Source organism: Nicotiana tabacum, chromosome 17 (genome assembly GCF_000715075.1).
Source record: "Nicotiana tabacum cultivar K326 chromosome 17, ASM71507v2, whole genome shotgun sequence".
Taxonomy (NCBI): domain Eukaryota; kingdom Viridiplantae; phylum Streptophyta; class Magnoliopsida; order Solanales; family Solanaceae; genus Nicotiana; species Nicotiana tabacum.
Genome location: NC_134096.1, coordinates 22,118,467 through 22,137,474, shown reverse-complemented (window position 1 = coordinate 22,137,474; position 19,008 = coordinate 22,118,467). Strand labels below are relative to the sequence as shown.

General features: G+C 36.3%; 1 protein-coding gene across 5 annotated transcripts in view; it reads left to right on the top strand.

Annotated features, from left to right (window-relative positions):
- LOC107816339 (uncharacterized) overlaps positions 1–17,501 on the top strand; it is a 34,627-nt gene extending 17,126 nt beyond the window's left edge. The window contains exons 1-16 of one of the 5 annotated variants that reach the window (XM_016642035.2): positions 6,768–6,963; positions 7,887–8,011; positions 8,130–8,241; positions 8,327–8,434; positions 11,402–11,506; positions 12,048–12,131; positions 12,238–12,353; positions 12,608–12,709; positions 12,826–12,939; positions 13,067–13,123; positions 13,331–13,397; positions 13,548–13,601; positions 13,781–13,855; positions 16,651–16,686; positions 16,847–16,939; positions 17,131–17,497. In XM_016642035.2, the coding sequence (XP_016497521.2) occupies positions 7,992–8,011; positions 8,130–8,241; positions 8,327–8,434; positions 11,402–11,506; positions 12,048–12,131; positions 12,238–12,353; positions 12,608–12,709; positions 12,826–12,939; positions 13,067–13,123; positions 13,331–13,397; positions 13,548–13,601; positions 13,781–13,855; positions 16,651–16,686; positions 16,847–16,939; positions 17,131–17,355 (1,368 nt within the window). In that variant the 5' untranslated portion in view covers positions 6,768–6,963; positions 7,887–7,991 and the 3' untranslated portion in view covers positions 17,356–17,497. The other 4 variants (XM_016642036.2, XM_075234098.1, XM_016642037.2 and 1 more) reach the window with 4 other exon arrangements.
- The last annotated feature ends 1,507 nt before the right edge of the window (positions 17,502–19,008 follow it).

Here is a 19,008-nt window from a genome sequence, read left to right as displayed (position 1 = left end):
ATTATCTCCCCTTTAGTGGTCTCGCATTCCATGTTGAACCCGTTCAGGACTTGGAGTGCTGGTACGTTCTGATCTTGTAGGCCGAGTTGTTCCACGATCCTTGATCTGATGATTTGGCTGAGCTACCTGGATCAACTAACACACACTTAATTCGAGATTTATTTATGAGTACCGATATTACCAGTTCATCGTTGTGGGGCTGCATGATCCATTCAATGTCTTCGTCGTTGAAAGACAAGGTTCCTTTTGATACGTAATCCCGGGTTCATTTTTTTTCTTATGATGGATATTTTGGTGCGCTTCAGCATCGGACCCTGGGAAATGTCGACTCCACTAATGATCATGTTAATGACGTGATGAGGCTCTTCCTACTCGGTTTGATTATTAGAATCCCTGTTCCTGAAGTGGTTCTTGGCTCGATCACTTAGGAATTCTCGGAGATGCCCGTTGTTGAACAGTCGGGCCACCTCTTTACTGAATTGTAGGCAATCTTCTATTCTGTGTCCATGAGTGCCGTGATATTTTTATATTAGGTTGGGATCCCTTTGGGATGGGTCAGACTATAAAGGTCTAGGCCACTTGGTATCTTTGATACGTCCGGTGGCAGATATGATAGCAGTGACATCGACGTTAAAGTTGTACTCCGATAATCTTGGCGCTTCTTTAGGCCCAACGGGCCTGTCGAAGCTATTATTGCTCATGAGTCCCAGTTGATCTAACCTCGATCACTTCTCCTTTCGTTTCTCATAAAGTTCCGTCTGGACTCACTGCTTCTTCGGTCCCCATTGTACGGCTGATACCGAACCCTGTTTGATCTCGGTTCACGATCGATGTCTCTCTTGACTCTGTTGATGGTTCTGACGGGATACACGGACCCGGAAGAGGCTCCAAGCTGATTATCTTCGACCCTGATTTTTGATTGATACCAGTTATGGACATTGGCCCAAGTGACAACCGGATATTCTATCAAATTTTGTTTCAATTAATGTGAAGCCAACGACCTCCGAATGTTGAGTCCTTGGGTGAAAGCCTGAACGGACCAATCATCAGCGACCGGTGGCAGGTCCATCCGTTCTATTTGAAATCGAGAAACGAACTCTGTGAGCATCTCATTATCCTTCTATTTTACTTTGAAAATGTCCGACTTCCTGGTTTCTACCTTGATAGCCCCGACGTGTGCTTTCATGAAAGAATTTGTAAGCATAGTAAATGAGTCGATAGAATTAAAAGGTAAGTTATGATACCATATAATAGCTCCTTTAAACAGGGTCTCTCCGAATGTTTTCAACAAGACAGACACGATCTCATCATCCTCCAAGTCATTCCTTTTGATGGCACATGTGTAGGAGGTAACATACTTATTTGGGTCGGTCGTTCTATTGTACTTAGGAATCTTGGGCATGCAGAAATTCTTAGGGATTGGCTTTGGATCCACGCTCGGAGGAAAAGGTTTTTGCACGAACTTCTTGGAATCCAAGCCTTTCAATATCGGCGATGCGCCTGGGATTTGGTCGACCTTGGAATTGTAGTTTTCCACCTTTTTGTCATTAGCTTCGATTTTCTTCTCCCTTGATTCTACCCATTTTGTCAGTTCCTCGAGCATCTTTATGATCTCGGGGTTAGTCCCCGATTCGTTTTCATTCGACCTCTCTGCGACCAGTTCATCCTTGCGGGTGACTTCCCGTGATGGATCAGGTTCAATTCTGCTTAGTGCGTGGTTTTGGTTCTATAACTGAGTTATCGCCGCCTGTTGAGCCTGTAACATTTCAGAGATCATTCGTAAATTGATCCTGTCTCCTCCAATGTTTTGTGTATTTTGAGCAGCCGATCGGGTTCCATCACGAACGCTATTATCGGGACTGGTAGGTAGGTTTTCATTGATAGCCACATGTGAATTAGCGTCAATCGGGTTCGCGACCGCATTCTGATGGGATCAACGGGCGGTACCTCGTCACTGGGCACTATGTTGTTATTTTCACCGCGATGGCCAGGTTCATTGTCAAGATGTAGGGGTGCTGATTGAGAGTTTAACATTTTGAGATTTAACACTTCAAAGAATAAATGTAAAGTAGTATGTGTTTGGAAAATTTGTATCAAATAACCACTATTATCCTTAGCCCCACGGCGGGCGCCAAACTATTTACCTTCAAAATCGTATAACAATTGAATTTGTATGTGGTTTTAAAGATACGCGGATTAACTTGATACAAAGTGATAAATTAAGTTGCAATTGAAATAAACAATGATAAAGTAAATTCAAACCACACAAATTGGCAAGTTTCAATCTCGGAAGGTTAGCCACCCTTGAGCCAGATGCACTTTGATCGGTATCACGATACAGAAGAACAAGAGCTTAAAGAGAAAAATAATAATGTATTGCTTTGGAATGTATGTTACAATGTGCTAAATAAATTATTAGATCCCCTTTATATAAAAGAGTAGTCCTACTTTAGGTACAATTCCATAAAATTTAAAAAATCTCTTGATTTGCCGATTGCCAGTTCCTCATTGATACGTGTCGAGATTCCCGCCGCAATATCTGACCGATTACGGATATTTAGGTCTTCTGTTATGCTAACAATATTTCTTCGAGCTAGTTTGGGATTATGATCGATTCCGGGATCACGACCTCGATATTCTCGAAGGCGGGAGTTCTAACCCCGGGTTCTAGCCCGGTGAAACTTAGGATCGATTTTCAGTCCTTATTGTCATGTTTCGAACCTGACCTATCATACGTAAGCGAGCTCGATTTTGACAGTATACACCAAGTACTTGAAATTGTTGAGAATATATTCTTTGGCTAGTACTGAGTGATCTTGGGAACGGAAAATGGCTTGACAAAGTTTGGAAGACCACTTACATGCAATTTACTATCCACGTGTAAAAGGATTCCTAGAGTCGCGATTAGTGCCCCCCTGATAATTCTGTATACTAGATTAATAACTCATTATGCTAATAGCATATCATAATTTTGCGTGGCATACTCTGACAGCAAAAATAGCACCCGAGTGTACTATTTGGTCGCCCCTATTTATTCACTTTTTAAATTTTCTTTAATTAGTACCCAAAGTTTAGATATCTTCTCACCTTTTTCTCCTCCTCTTTTTTTTTCTTTATCTTCTTCTTCTCCTTCCTCCTCCTCCTCCTCCTCCTCCTCATCATCATCATCATCATCTTCTTCTTCTTCTTCTTCTTCTTCTTCTTCTTCTTCTTCTTCTTCTCTTTTGTTGTGAAAATAAAGGTGACAATGAATTCATATGGTATTTGTGAGCATATTTTAAAGTAGTTTATGATATTTTACAGTGGTGAGCTGCTGTGGTGCTTTATTTTTTTACTACTGCGTAGAGTTTCTTCTTTTCTTCTTCTTAATTATAAAATAGATTTATTAGATTTATTATTATTTTGACAAATTAATGATTGGGGTTTGTTTTTGATGATATTCTGAGGTTATGTTTCAAATTTGAGCTCATTTGGAGTAGATTTAGGTGTTAAATCGTATATCGGATTGTTGAAATTAGGAAAACAAATTTCTATTTTTGGGCAATTTACACTTCAGACCTACGTGGCCTTAGGTGCATGAAAATATTAGTTGCACTTCGCACCTATTTGGCTTTAAGTGTATATGAAGTGCAGTGTTTTCACTTCAGACCTATTTGGCCTTAAGTGCATGAAAACATTGGTTGCACTTTAGACTTATTTGGTCTTAAGTGCATCTGAAGTGAAATTTTTTCACTTTAGACCTATTTGGCCTTAAATGCATGAAAAACATTAGTTGCACTTCAGACATATTTGGCCTTAAGTGCATCTAAAGTACAATTTTTTTCACTTCAGACCTATTTGACCTTAAGTGCATAAAAATATTTATTACACTTCACACCTATTTGATCTTATGTGCATCTCTAAGTGCATTTTTTTCCACTTTAGACTTAATTAGTTTTAAGTGCATTGCACTTTAAATTAATTTTTTTATAATTTCAGACCCGATAAGTCTGGAGTTGAGGCTAAAGTGAGTAGACTTGTAAAGTTTTGTGCAAAATGGGTATAAGTTTAATTATGACTCCAAAACTGGGTATAGATGAAAATGCTCCTGCTTGAGACTCTAAGAGTCTAAGAATGTGTTCACTTTACTATATTACTCTCTCAAGTCTATATTATCTTTCTTTTAAGGCTTTAAATAATCTTAAAATTTTAAAAACCTCAACTATAAGGGTATTTGTCTAAATTATTTTTATCTTTCCTTAAACGTTTTACTTAATTAGCACATCAATTAATTGAAAAAGTAAGTGCAGATTAAAAAAAGAGGTAAAGCAATAAATTACCCTTCATTTTAAAATCCAGCTTACTTTTGCCTCTTTTTTCAATGGGGATCCTTTCTATTTGTATTCAATCTTTTATTAGCATTCCGGGGAACGCGCTAAAGACAGTTTTATATACAGAACTCTTTAGCGCCTCATGACTTAGCATAGTATTAGTATGCATGCATTCTATAGTTAGTATGATTCTTAGTACATCTTAATCCAGGATTTGCTGGACGGGTAGCTAGTTCCGATCCGGTGCCAATCAAGTTCCATCTCAGTTTTGGGGGTATGACATGACACTAATATTCTGATTTCTGAGTATCAAAAGAGTATTTCTTAAGTTTAGTGAGGTCTTTCATGACGGTTCAAAGTGGAGATAAAATTACTAGTTTTATATAATTAAACCAAATATCTATATCTATAAGTAATAGTAGAGGATGCAGCATATAGTCAATGAGTTCAACTGATCATAAAATTTTCGAATATATATATATATATATATATATATATATATATATATATATATATATATATATATATATATATATATATATATATATATAGTGTAAAAATTAATAATAAAATAGTATATTGAACCTATAGTTTTAAAAATGTGATTGGTTCAATTGTAAGAACCCCGTCAAATTTAAATGATGAATATCTTCGCTATAGTACATGTATCTTTTTGAAATCCTAGATCTACTCCGACTATATTCTACTAATAAATCTCTATATTTGCAAGTGATTATGGACACCTATTCATTAATTTGTAAGTGATTATGGACGCGTATGGTCGTGATTAGTGACAACAAAATGGATAAATAATAATTATCCATCCATATTATCTACTAAAAGATGAGTTGGATAATTAATTTTTTAAAAATGGGTGAAATATGGATAAGATCCATATTATCTACTTTAAAAATGGATACTTAAAGGATAACTAATGGATTTAACTTTTACATTTGCAAAGACTTAAAATTGGGGTTCCTCAAATTTGGGAGAGTAGAAATTCTCAAAAGTGATCATGTTCAAGAAGCCATGCATAGTGTTTGCAATAAATTTATGTAGAAAAATAAAACTGCAATCACAAACAATTATAAAGAAAAAAGGATTTTATTGATAAACATTGCGGGTTACAACTCTGTTTATCCCTTTATTCTTCCCTCCCATTTGTTATTCGTAATTCGAGGGTCTTAACGGCGTATTTCTCGAACGTAGGATGATATGCATCTCCTTGATGTATTTGATGATCAAGAAGCATGGAGCAACACTCCATTTGGATCTTGAGTGTTGCTAGAACTTTAAGCAAGACATATTTGACATGCCTTTAATCTCTTAATGAATATTCCAAGATTTTAATGGAATTTCGGAGATTGTATATTTGATCTCATTGTGTATATTTCGGGAGTTTATAAAATTTCTGAGATTGTCTTTGAAGGACATATGTAGCCTTATTTATAGGCATGAATTAAGATTTGTGTGGAGTAGCCACCAAGTAACCTTAATAGACTCCTAATATTTCAAGAGTCTTCTTGAATTTAGGATTTATATTGATCTGCTAAAATTTCAGTGTCTACACATAGTATGAGCTAGTATCCATATTATTTGCCGATTAACCAATTTTCTATTCATATTAAATATGGGCATGTCAGATATTTTATATGTTCTTGCATAATCTGTTTTTGACCCGCCCGTGTCTTACCCGACCTGCCAGTTTGCCAATGCTAGCCTTGATATTTTTATTTAGTACTAATTTATTGCACAGATATACTTAAACTAATTTGGGTGAGCTGTGTGAGTAGGGAATTGAAATCTAGTGGCCAAATTCGTACTTCCGATGAAATCTATTGGCCAGTTTGCCAATGCTAGCCTTGATATTTTTATTTAGTACTAATTTATTGCACAGATATACTTAAACTAATTTGGGTGAGCTGTGTGAGTAGGGAATTGAAATCTAGTGGCCAAATTCGTACTTCCGATGAAATCTATTGGCCAAATTGTTTAAGTATTATTCTAGTCACAAAATTTAGTTCAAGTATTTCTATTCATAAAATCATTCTATGTGACAAGGCGGGTTGCTACGATGGTAAGCACCCTCCACTTCTAACCAAGAAGCTTGTGAGTTCGAGTCACCCAAACAGCAAGGTGGAGAGTTCTAAGAATGCCAAGTTTCTATTGGAAACAACCTCTCTACCCCAGGGTATGGGGTAATGTGGAGAGTTCTTGGAAAAAAGAATGCCAAGTTTCTATTGGAAACAGCCTCTTTATCCCAGCGTAGGCGGTAAGGTCTGCGTACACACTATCCTCCTCAGACCCCACTAGTGGGATTATACAGGATTGTTGTTGTATTCTATCGGGTATCACACAGGAAAAGTTTCTCTTAGTTTTCCACCATTTTAATGTAGTAAATATATCTGTCACGATAAAAATTTACACTAATGTTACTAACCAATATATTTGTTCTTGGTCAGAATTACCTTGAATATTTCAGTGTAAATTAATATATCTTACACCAATATACTGAGTAGTATTTATGTGGCATGGAGTTCCATAATGGCAAGAAATTTACGTACTTTCAGTTTCAAAGTTTTAACATTTCAAAAAAGCCAAACGTCTATACCGATCTCTAAGGAAAGATCCCTTCTCTCACCTGAAAAATTCGGTAAATTCATGAAAACTCTGATCTTTCTTCACTACTGTTGAAAATGACGATTCTTTCTCTACCGAGTTTTCTATGCATTCTCAACAGTTCAATTTCTGTTATATTTTTCCTAGTTTTTACATGGCCAATTGCACAAATGATATTGAATCCAAATAGGGCTTGTTCGGTTAGTGAACAAGTTATAATGTGGGGATTATAAGTCGTTTTGGCAAATGAATTTGTTCCAATTTTTTTACAGATTTCGAAAGCATATGTTACTTTTTTCTAAATTCACCATTATTGCCCCAGTTAGTGGCGTGTCAATCAGTGAGGATAAAAGGTAGTTTAGACAAATAAATACTCTTATAATTAATCCTAATAAATGTTCTTCTTAAGGGTGTGCAAAAACTTTAAAAGACAAATAATTAATATCCGTTTACCTGTTTGTCCAGAAATTAGGAAAATCCTAGCTTGAATTGCATTATGTCTGATATTCAATAGCAGTCTTATTGGATGAGTGTTTAGGGAGCTCTAGTTTCTTAAAGAAAACTGATATTGGGATGAAATGAGCTCAAATATAGAGTGAAACGAGTCAGATGATTCATACAGCCGACCTCAATTAGTTTTGGACTGAGAAGCAGGTGTAGCTGATTGAATGATCTATTGCACTCCTTTTGGATCCATTTCACCGCAATACTCAATAATTTGGGGTTCTTTAACACTAGAAGTTTTCTATATTTCCTACCGGGCATACAAATCTCAAAACAGATCAGACTTAAAAAACTCCTAGCAAAACCTGGACCTAATGTAAGTATAAATCTCAATCACTTGGTATCGCTTGTATGGATCTATTTGCCTCCATTATGTTTTATTCATTAAACTGCGAGGTTAAAGATGTGAACACTCTCACATTGACGCCATGATTAATAGGATTCATCTTTCAGGAATGTCAAGATTACTTTCTTAGAAAGTGGAGGATGCTGAGGTTGCTCAAAGAATTGGTTTTTGGTTATTACTGCTAACCTTTGTGTTGAGCAACTTTTATCACAATGGGAACCTTATATCGCAGGTTTGTGGACAATATTTATACTTGAATCAATTTCACCAAATATTTTGTTTGGAACTGAAGCTTATGTCGATGCATATACCTTAGAATTACCTTCTTTGTCTTCTTTCTTCTAATTCAGTGGGGCTTTCAGAAGATCGAACGATAGAGGCAGACTTGTTATAACTACAATCATGGGAATGGTTTTTGGATATTTTATTGGCATTTCATCTCCATATGTTTCTCTAACAAAGGTAATTAGCCCAATCTTTCCATATTTGCTCTGATGTTAATTAAGAAACTTTTATCATTCCTCGTAATTTTTGGTGTCTTTTGCAGATTACTTTACCTTCAAGTCTTATGTCATCTATTGATGTAGCCTTTGGTGATGACCATCGTAGACCTTCAATTGAACGCTTTTTTCCAGAGAATCTTGTAAATCCAAAGGTATGTATTTCACTTGGATCCTTTACATTATTCTCACCTTCAACTTCCCTATGTTGATTCACTTGTATAATCATGTGATGGAATCTCATTACGACTTATCTAGCAAAACAAAATTTTGGTATTCCAGTAAGAAACAACTGGTGTTAATTTGGCCAGCAAAATCCACGGATAACTCTTTGAATCGACATCTTTATGCCTTATGCTGTTGAATATTGAACACTTGTGAATTTCCATAGCAACAAATTCAGACAGCCAAATGGATCGATTATGCTAATACTACTTCTTAAATGTGTATCTATCATTATGTCGATAAAAATCTACTTTCATTATTTCCTGCATGTTCTGAATGTCCCTTTCTGGTGTCTAGAAAAAATGTTGTATTTTGTGCTTTTTTCATGCCAGTCCTGGACCTGGTATCTAGTTATCTACATAGTCTTTTTTAAAACAACTCTTTGAAGTAAACCTGGCTCAACAAGATGCACATATTTGTGTTATTGGGCCACTACAAAGTTTTATGAGTTTTTTGGCAAATTGCTGATTTCATTTAGGCCATTCTGCTCCTGTTTTGCAATTGAAGTTTGCGGTAGTGAATGTTGGGTTCCCTGTCTGTAATCAAAGCTGGTTAGTTTTGAGCCAAATCTTGGTAAAATTGAATGCAAAGGTAGGTGCATCGAACCTTTCTTGATTAATTATTCTAAGGAAAAGATGTGATGTTAGGGTTGGTGCCAACTGCAAAGATTTATTATAAAACTTATCCTGTAACAATATATAGAGTAACAAAATTATCATACATGGAGTAATTTGTATGCTTACCACTAAGGCCTTAGCATAGCAGTTAAATTACATCCAGTCTGGTTTAATCTTTTTCTTGAAAGTGCCTGAGAGAACCATCGGTTTCACATAGCCCATTTATTTTGAACATGATTAGTTTGGAGGTTGAAAATAATTAGCATCATATAAAAGTTGCAGACGAGAAACTGTTTCCCAGAGAAGGCGTTCCTCGCCTATCTGCCTAGCTTGAGTAGTGCCCTAGTGGGAAAATAAAAAGTGATAAACATTACCATTATCAGAGCCCAATCAATTTTGTAGTCTAATTTTTGGATAGGATTTGATAAAATTTGCTTTTAGCTTGTGCTCGACTGCCGCGTGAAGAACCGTGCTAATAGCTTAGATGTTCTCGTCTATTGTAACTTTATTTACTGGAATAGTTTCAATGTCCACAGACATAAATGCATGAGAATTCTTTATTTGAAAATGAAAAAATTTGCAAGAGAACAAGTTGTGAGTATTGTAAATGGTTAAAGCCTGCTTTTATGGCGGTTGTTGGATCTCAACAGTAGAGTTTCTTATAGTTATTCAGTCTCCATTTTCCTCTGTCCAGATGATATCCCTGTAGAGGTTTAAAAGTGCTTTAGAGACTTCGGCGTAGTATGATAAACAATCATTTCAATGTTATATTAAGGAGTGGAAATATGTCAATTGAGTGGAGAAGCAAATATCTTGGTTCCCACATATAAGAACGAAGGAGATATTAAAAATGGAGGGAGCTTTCATGGTATTAATATGACGAGCCATATGATGAAACTTTTGGAAGACTGATAGAGTATAGTGGTGATAGAGAATCAAATTGAATTTATGCATGTTATACACTCAACTAGATAAATCATATCATAGCATGCCAATAATTTTTTTTGTTCTGGATGCTTGAGAAGAAACCAATGCATCACAAATATATAAATTCCATAGAAGATATGAATGAAGAAGCGATCATGGGGGAAATACATACGAGTTCCCCCATAATAGTGGGTTTACTCCATAGAGCTGCCTCACGCTCGTACTAGTTTTTCAGTAGTTATATATGAGCGAATCAATAATATACAGAATGTGGTAAGAAGTTCAATGGTGCATGCTATTTGCAACTGATATTATGTTAATTAATAATATCAGTCAGTGAGTCAGATAAGAGTCGGAATTATTGAGAAACACTCGAGAGAGTAAAAAATTTAGAAAAATAGAGGTAGACAAATTAATGCATTGTAAGTAAGCCTCATCAAACAATAAAGTTGATATGAGATTAGATGGATTATGTTGGATAGATACAGACAATTCAAATACCTAGATTAGTTTTTTAAGAGAATGGCAATGACAGATAAAGATTTAACATAAAGTTAGAAAAAAGATGTGAAGGAGTTCTATGCTAAGAAGATACAAGCAAAGTCAAGTTCAATATAACGATTGTAAAACCATCAAGTTATGTGGACATAAATCCGAACACACTTACAAGGTGTATTTGGTAGAAATGAAAATAGTCAGATGCATACGCGGTCATACAAGATGGGATAATATTAAAAATTGTCACTGATAGTGCAAATACTTCCATTTGAGATGGTTTGACTACATTCTGTGTAGATTCCCCATATGCACCAGATCTAGTTGCTATAATATGATGATTGAATGTGATAAAAGGGAACAAGTTAAGTCTCAAAAAGGAAATTTTCGCAAAAACCTTACAATGATGCAAACTCAGCTTAGAATAGAACATTATGGAATTTAAGGGTCCATAGGAACGATATCAACTAGTTGGTATTAAGACATTCTTCTTACATCTCGTTAGATCAGGTACTCCGTTGAGAGTCTCTTTATTCTGGAATTAGAGACTTGAACATCCATGTATGGACAACTGGATATAGTAACATCATAAAATTCAAAAGCACCATGTGGTGATTGAGACGTTCTTACGGTTATACGCAGAGCTCATAGTCTGAAGTATCCTAACTTTTTCTAGTTACTGGTTCAATAACAAGCTTGGTAGTTGCTTGGAGACATATGAGAAACTTGATTATATACTTGCTGGTTACGTGATTATTTTGCATATGTAAAGGAGTTAAAATATATGTTTCAGCTGTCTTGATAATTATATAGTTGAATCAGAGCATCTCTAAATTATTAATGCTTTTGATTTTCTAGATATATGTTCCAACAAATCCCCGTGGTGCAGAGTCATTGCCACCAAGGATTGTGGTCTCTGAATCAGATTTTTACTTGAGAAGGTTGTGGGGTGAACCAAGTAAGGTATGATGCAGACATATCAAATAATCATTGGTTAACTCCGATTTTGAAAAAATAAAGAAAAAATGAAAAGGAATGTCCGCTCATTATAGTGTATGATACCTGCATTTGTCACTTCTGGAAAAAAAATGGATACTTCAACGTCCTGCCTTTATAAGATTCCGTTGCATGTCTATGTTATGAATTTTTGGATTAAACATCAGCGACATTGATTTCTGGGTAAGTTTTGGTTTCATTTTCTTGTTTATTATATATTTAGCAGTGTGAGGCTGAAGGCAAGGACTTTAGCTGCAACCCTAGGCTGTCATTCAAGTTTTTACTTCTCTAATGAACGACATGTGCTTCCAGCTTTGCAGTAGTTTAAGAGACAATAACCTATTCTATATGTAATGCTTTCGAAGAGTTATGGAATGCATCATTAGGACTTCTGTATTTACAGAAAGGAAAAGCCTGAAGGTTGTCATAAAGTTTGTCACTTATACTTTATGTTTTGCTTCCTGGTGCTTTATTTAGGTGCAGTTATCTTACAAATTTTAATTATCAGGATCTAACAAATAAGCCAAAGTACTTGGTGACATTTACTGTTGGTTTGAGTCAAATGAACAACATTGATGCAGCTGTTACAAAGGTAATAAAAATGAAGTGATTCCATTAAAAGGATATCTTTACAACTTTAGCTCTTTTACTTAACATTGCATCCCATGTACTAGTCTTATTTTCTATGCTTTATTTAGTTTTCAGAGGATTTTCAAATTTTGCTTTTCCATTATGATGGTCGAACGAGTGAATGGGATCAATTTGAGTGGTCCAAGCGAGCAATTCACATCAGCGTGAGGAAACAGACCAAATGGTAAGACTTTGATTTTAGGTATTAGCTTTGGGAATCTAAGTCTTATCTATCTGATGCAACAATCAAAGAGTAATGTGATGCGAGAACTTTGTTCTATTTAGGCAGTAGCCTCTTTTAACTAGCATATTTGGATCCATTGATTTTGTCCTACTAAGATGATAAATTGAACGGAAATTGAGGAAGTTGTTGGATATAATAACTTGTGTTCTTTTATTTTTTCCATCTAATATTGGTCTTTCTCTTTCCTTTATCAGGTGGTATGCAAAGAGATTTTTACATCCTGATGTAGTAGCTTCCTATGATTACATATTTATATGGGATGAAGACCTTGGAGTTGAGCACTTCAATGCAGAAAAGTACGCGCTATTCCCTGGATGTTTTAGTTGGTTCGTCATTTTCAAAAGTGAAAGCATCTGTGTTTTCTCTTTATATATGTTGTTTCGGACTAATCTTGGCCGCCTGAATATGCCAGGTATATTAGACTAGTTAAAAAACATGGCCTCGAGATTTCTCAGCCTGCTCTTGAACCCAACAGTGGATTGACATGGCAGATGACTAAGAGGAGGGATGATAGAGAAGTTCACAAGTACATTCTGCTGAATCCTTCCTCTGATTCAAATTTTAATCTATTTTCAATTAATTTGGATGGAATGCCTGTATAAACTAGTTTATGTTCATCGACATGTAAAATTTTTGTGTGGATTGATCAACAGGAGTACAGATGAGAAACCAGGCTGGTGCAGCAATCAACGTTTGCCTCCTTGTGCAGCGTACTCTCTCTCTCTCTCACTCGAGTAGTAGTCTCAAAATATTCTATTTTTGGAAAATCATACACGTTCTAAAACAGATCATTGTTTAGCAATTATGGCTCCAAATGAGAAACTGGGTGTCTTGATCAAACTCAAGCAATAGCCTCTGAGTCCTAGTATATTCCTTAAAGGATTTATCTTATTTTATTGGTCTGATTTCTTGTTCAGTTTTGTGGAAATAATGGCTCCTGTGTTCTCTCGAGAAGCATGGCGATGTGTTTGGCATATGATTCAGGTAGTTCTTACTCTTGGGATCAGATGTGTCAACTAGCGATGTGTTTTTTACTCACTATAATCCTTTCAAGATGCAATTGCCCTGATCACTAGTGTCTTCTATTATTTCATATGCTATTTATACTGATTATTTTACTCGATTTGATTATAGAATGATTTGGTGCATGGATGGGGATTGGATTTCGCATTGAGAAGATGTGTAGAGGTTATTACTTCTTAGTTCCTCCAGATAAATTCTTGAATTGTAGTAGAATAGTGGTAAAAGGAGAGCTGCACACTGAAAAATTTGATACAACTGAGAATTATCTTCTCAGCTTAGACTTATTTGAGATATGATGGACTCTTTGGCAAAACTTTAATTTGTTTTAAACATGGTTTGTGCAGCCTGCTCATGAAAAAATTGGTGTTGTTGATTCACAGTGGATTGTGCATCAATTTGTTCCTTCTCTAGGGAATCAGGTCAGTCAATGTTCATTTCCAGAAAGCTACATTTTATTGATATAAGTAATAATTTTTTTATATATGCGGAAATCCCTGATTATGAAGTTCTTGATTCCTGCCCATCTTATGAGAACTCAAATCCATGAACAACGACCCATTAGCTACTTTCCCAACCTAGTTCATATTGTGATTGTGAATTCTTCAGTCAGCCACCCAATCCTCGAATATGTAAAAGTTGAACTCAATCGCCTGGAAATTTCCAAGTGCTTGAGATAATAAAGATCAAGCTTTTTGTTGGTGATTGTAGCAGTTGAGCTCATGTGGACTAGTGTTATGGCAAGTCTGTGTAATACCACCAAAGCTTAATGGATGTTTCTGATCGAGAAAAAGGAAAAGAAGACCATGCGAAAGCAACAAAAAAGGAGAGAAGAGGAACGGAAGGAAAGGGAAAACGGAGAATATTATTATTGTTTGGAATCATTAGGAATAAAGACAAAGAAATGAGTATGCTTAACTGGGGCGGAGAGAGAGTAGAAGCTATGGGTTCGGCCAGTAGCTTTGGTCCAAACTATGTGTTTGCCTTAAAATATTCATTGAATATGTACAAATTATTAATTTAGAACCCAATAACTTAAAAGATTAGAATTCCGAGCCCATAAGTTTCAAATCACGGCTCCGCATTTGAATTGCTTAATATGAATTATTTGTTCACAATCCCCAGGCCTGTTTATGGTTACAAAAAGTTTCATCAAATGGAGTCTCCTACCCTCTGATTCCACTCGCTTTTGGACGGAAAAAGCATGTGTTCTTTCATCCTAATCCTTGACTGCCTAAAAACTCGTCCACTATTTAAAAATATAAAGCCTTATCTCTTAAATTCCTCTCCTTTCATTTATCTTCATTCCTTTCAATCTGAAGCATCTGTAAAATAATCTAATCCTGTGATTTTTTCTTGTTATGTATGCGATAATTTGTAAAACTCGTGAGTAATCGCTTGAAGCATTATCTAAGAGGCTAGCTCAGAGACGATGGCGGATGCAACCTTTGTATTGCAGGTTCAACCGAACCCAATATTTTCACCAAAGAGTTTAAATATATATATGAAAAATCATTAAAATTTCAACAAATATAAAAACTAAACCAATAATATCAAAAGTATAGTGAATGCAGTGCTAAAACCTTTGCAAACTAAATCCATCAAATTCATATCTTGGATACACCTCTCTTTAGACAAGGACCTAATTATTTCTTCCGTTTCGTTACACTGGGATAGGAAGATCTCCTTTATGTCTATCCTGGATGAGGAAGAGAAATTATTAGCTAGAAGAGAGAAACTAGTGCTTCTTTGGATATAATTATATGAACATTTAGAGAGTTATTTGGACTAAGACAGAATACGTGGAGTGTAAGTTCAGTTGCGAGACTCAAGGAGGGGAAGGTGAGGTGAGGCTGGACTCGCAGGTCATCCCTAGGAGAGGGAGTTTTAAGTACATTGGGTCGATTATTCAGGGGATGGGGAGATTGATGAAGATGTCACACATCGTATCGGGGCGAGATGGATGAGATGGAGACTCGCTTCCGGTGTTTTGTGTGACAAGAAGGTGCCACTGAAATTTAAGGGTAAGTTCTACATAGTGGTGGTCAGACTAACGATGTTGTATGGGGTTGAGTGTTAGCCAGTCAAGATCGCTCATGTCCAGAAGATGAATGCAGCACAAATGAGAATATTGAGATAGATGTGCGGGCACACCGGGTTAGATAAGATCAGAAATGGGGTTATTCGCGACAAGGTGGGCGCGACCCCCTATTGAGGACAAGATGCGGAAAACGTGACTTAGGTGGTTTGGTCATGTGAGGAGGAGAAGGAGCACATGCGCTCTGGTGAGGAGGTGTGAGAGGTTGACATTGGATGGCCTACGGAGACGTAGAGGTAGGCCAAAGAAGAGGTGGTGAGAGGTGATTAGGCAAGACATGACGCAACTTTAGCTGACCGAGGACATGACCCTTGATAGGGATATATGGAGGTCGATGATTAGGGTAGTAGAGTAGGTAGTCTTGAGTGTTCATAACAGTAGTATTGGCTCGCAGTCTAGCTTTCTGTTGGTAGTAGGTTTGTGTTGTTTTCTTTCATTGTTGATCACCTTACTATCTTGTTTTTTTTCTGATTTTATATGGCTTTTTGGTACTGTCCCTTCTTGTCTATATTTTCATTAATGTGCTGCTTATGCTTTCCTGAGCCGAGGGTCTATTGGAAATAACCTCCCTATCCTCACAAGGTAAGAGTAAAGTCTGCATACACATTACCCTCCCCAAATCCCACGGTGTGGGATAATACTGGGTATGTTGTTGTTGTTGCTGTGCTTCTCTATATGTGACTATATATCCTAGTGCATGAAACTGTTCTCACCTTTCTTTCTTAAAAGTAGTTATTACTGTTTCTTTTTGAGCTTTTGGGTGTCAAAGGAGGGGGGAGCTAGTATTTCCTGGACTAAATTTGTGTTACTATAACCATATCATCATTCTTTCTATGGGATACAAAACTGGCGATAATTGGGATCTTTACAAGCACCACGTATAATTGCTGGTAAAACCTTTACTGACCCCCCAATACAATGGCAAACAACTTAATGCCAGTAAAGGTTTTTGCAGCAAGTTTTATTCCAGCTAAATTAATTGGTATATTCATGGCCGCCATAAGTCTTTTGTTGTAGAATCATAAAGTACTTGATTACTTATCCTACTTAAGTTGCTCTTTTAATCATTCTTTGGCATGTTCCTACTTCTTTTGTATTATTTTTTCTTTTGGATTACAGGGTGAGTCTGAAAATGGTAAAGCTCCTTGGGAAGGGGTAAGCATATCTTTTGTCACCTGAAATTTATATTGATAACTTCTGTAGGTTCTTTAACTTGATTAATGCCGACCCCAATTTGTTTAATTTGGGACTGAGGCATACTTATTGTTGTTGTTGTTGTACTGGAGGTTAAAATGGATGAATATCTGTATTGTAGGTAAGAGAGAGGTGTACAAATGAGTGGGCTATGTTCCAAGATCGTTTAGCCAACGCAGATGAATCTTATTTTGTCCAGCATGGAAAGAGTAGAGTATAACACTTCTGCAACTGTTTTTGTTTCTTTTTTCTCTATTTTTTGCTTTTTTGGAGGGATGTCTAATTCTTTTTACCATTATCTCATTTTTTGTTTTAATTCTTATTACTAGTACTAGTAGAATAGCCATATGATCTGCAGCTGATGGACATCAGTTTGATACTGAAGGTGTCTTGTCTTTTGCATAGATACTACACGAGACTTTTCAAGAAATTTTGCGCATTTTGTTATCCGTTTCCGCTATATATCATTTTGGAGGGGCTGCCAAACCATTTCGGAAGATGGCGTTTCAACAGTTAAGAGATATAGAGGCGGATCTAGTTTGTAAGTTATGGGTTCACTTGACCCAGTATCTTTTATTCAAATCCTATATAATAATAATAAAAAAAAAAAAATTGATTAAATATCTATAATACTTGACTATAAATTCGATTATTGTTGTATACTAACTTTAGATCGCGATAAGAATTCATAAAATTTAAATTCTGATTTACGCCTCTTGCATTGTCCCGTGGGACTTAGTTTGAGTGTAAGCTAGTGATAGTTTCAGTTAAGTTGGTAATTCTTTTGGCTACTGGACTTTTGTCATCTAAGGTACAAGATTTGTGATGTATGACTCCAACAATTCTGTTTTCACAATTTAGTGGGATATTAGACCATTTTGCCTAACTAATAAATAGACGAAAAACTTTTCGTTTTTTATGCTCTAATTTAGTTGCTCTCCCTTTTTTTTTTATTCCTTCTTTTTTATTCTCTTACAAATTCTGGGAGGGGGCAATATTAATATACCGAGTACACTTGAAAATTGGTGGACGAATTAATATTTTCGATAATAAGACACAAGTTAGTCATATAGTGTGATGACCCAAAATGTTATCTTTAAATTTAAAAAATTAATTCTGTGTTCTATGACCTCGAAAAGCACTATTTATCACTCCTCGACTTGCGTGCGCAATCCGTAAAATTTTTCGGAAAGTTTTTATGTGAAAAATGGATTAAAATGTGAAATAGAGCTTTAAAACTCAACTGAGTTGACTTTGGTCAACATTTTGAGTAAACAGACTCGGATAAGTGTTTTGACAGTTCCAGTAGGACCGTATTGTGATTTGGGACTTGGGCGTATGCCCGGAATCGAATTCCGATATCTCTAGCCCGAGATATGGAATTTTGATGAAAAATTAAAAGTTTGAAAGCTTAATGATTTTTAAGAAGTTACCGATGTTGGATTTATTGACATCGGGTCCGTATTTTGGTTTCGGAGCCCGATAAAGGTCCACTATAATATTTATGACTTGTCTGCTGAATTTGGCAAAAAAAGGAGTTGATTTGACGTGATTCGGACGTCCGGTTGTGAAAATATAAGTTTTAAAGTTTTCTTGAAAATTTTATTCGATTTGAGGTTCAATTCGTAGTTCTAGGTGTTATTTTGACTATTGAATCGCACGAACAAGTTCGTATGGGGTTTTAGGACTTGGGTACATGTTTGGTTTGGAGCACCGAGGGCTCGGGTGAGTTTCGGATAGGCTACAGGATGATTTCGGACATAGAAAATCTGGTTTTCTGCAGACTTTAGGCTTCTGGTGTGTTTTTCTTCGCGTTCGCGAAGGTACTCTCGCGAACGCGTAGAGTAAATTGGACTGGCACGTTTTGTGCTTCGCGTTCGAGACAAGCAGAACGCGTTCGTGAAGGGTTGAGGTGCGAAGCTTCGCGTTCGCGATCGAAACCTCTCTTTCGCGAAGGAAAAAAGGCTGGCAAGGTAATTTGCCTTTGCGTTTGCGAAGGACAAGCCAGGCAAGCTTCGCGTTCTCGAGATAGCCCTCGCGTTCGCTAAGGGTAAAATTAGACAACCCAAATTTGTGCTTCGCGAACGCGAGGCACTGACCGCGTTCGCGAAGGGTAAAAATTCCAGAAACACAACTTAAGTTTTGAAAAATGGAATTCGTCTCATTTTCAACCCTTTTCCATTTTTGAGCTCGGGTAAGGTGATTTTTGGGCGATTTGCACGTAGAAACATTGGGATAAGTGTTCCTTATCCTATATTGATTATATTTCATGATTCCATACTC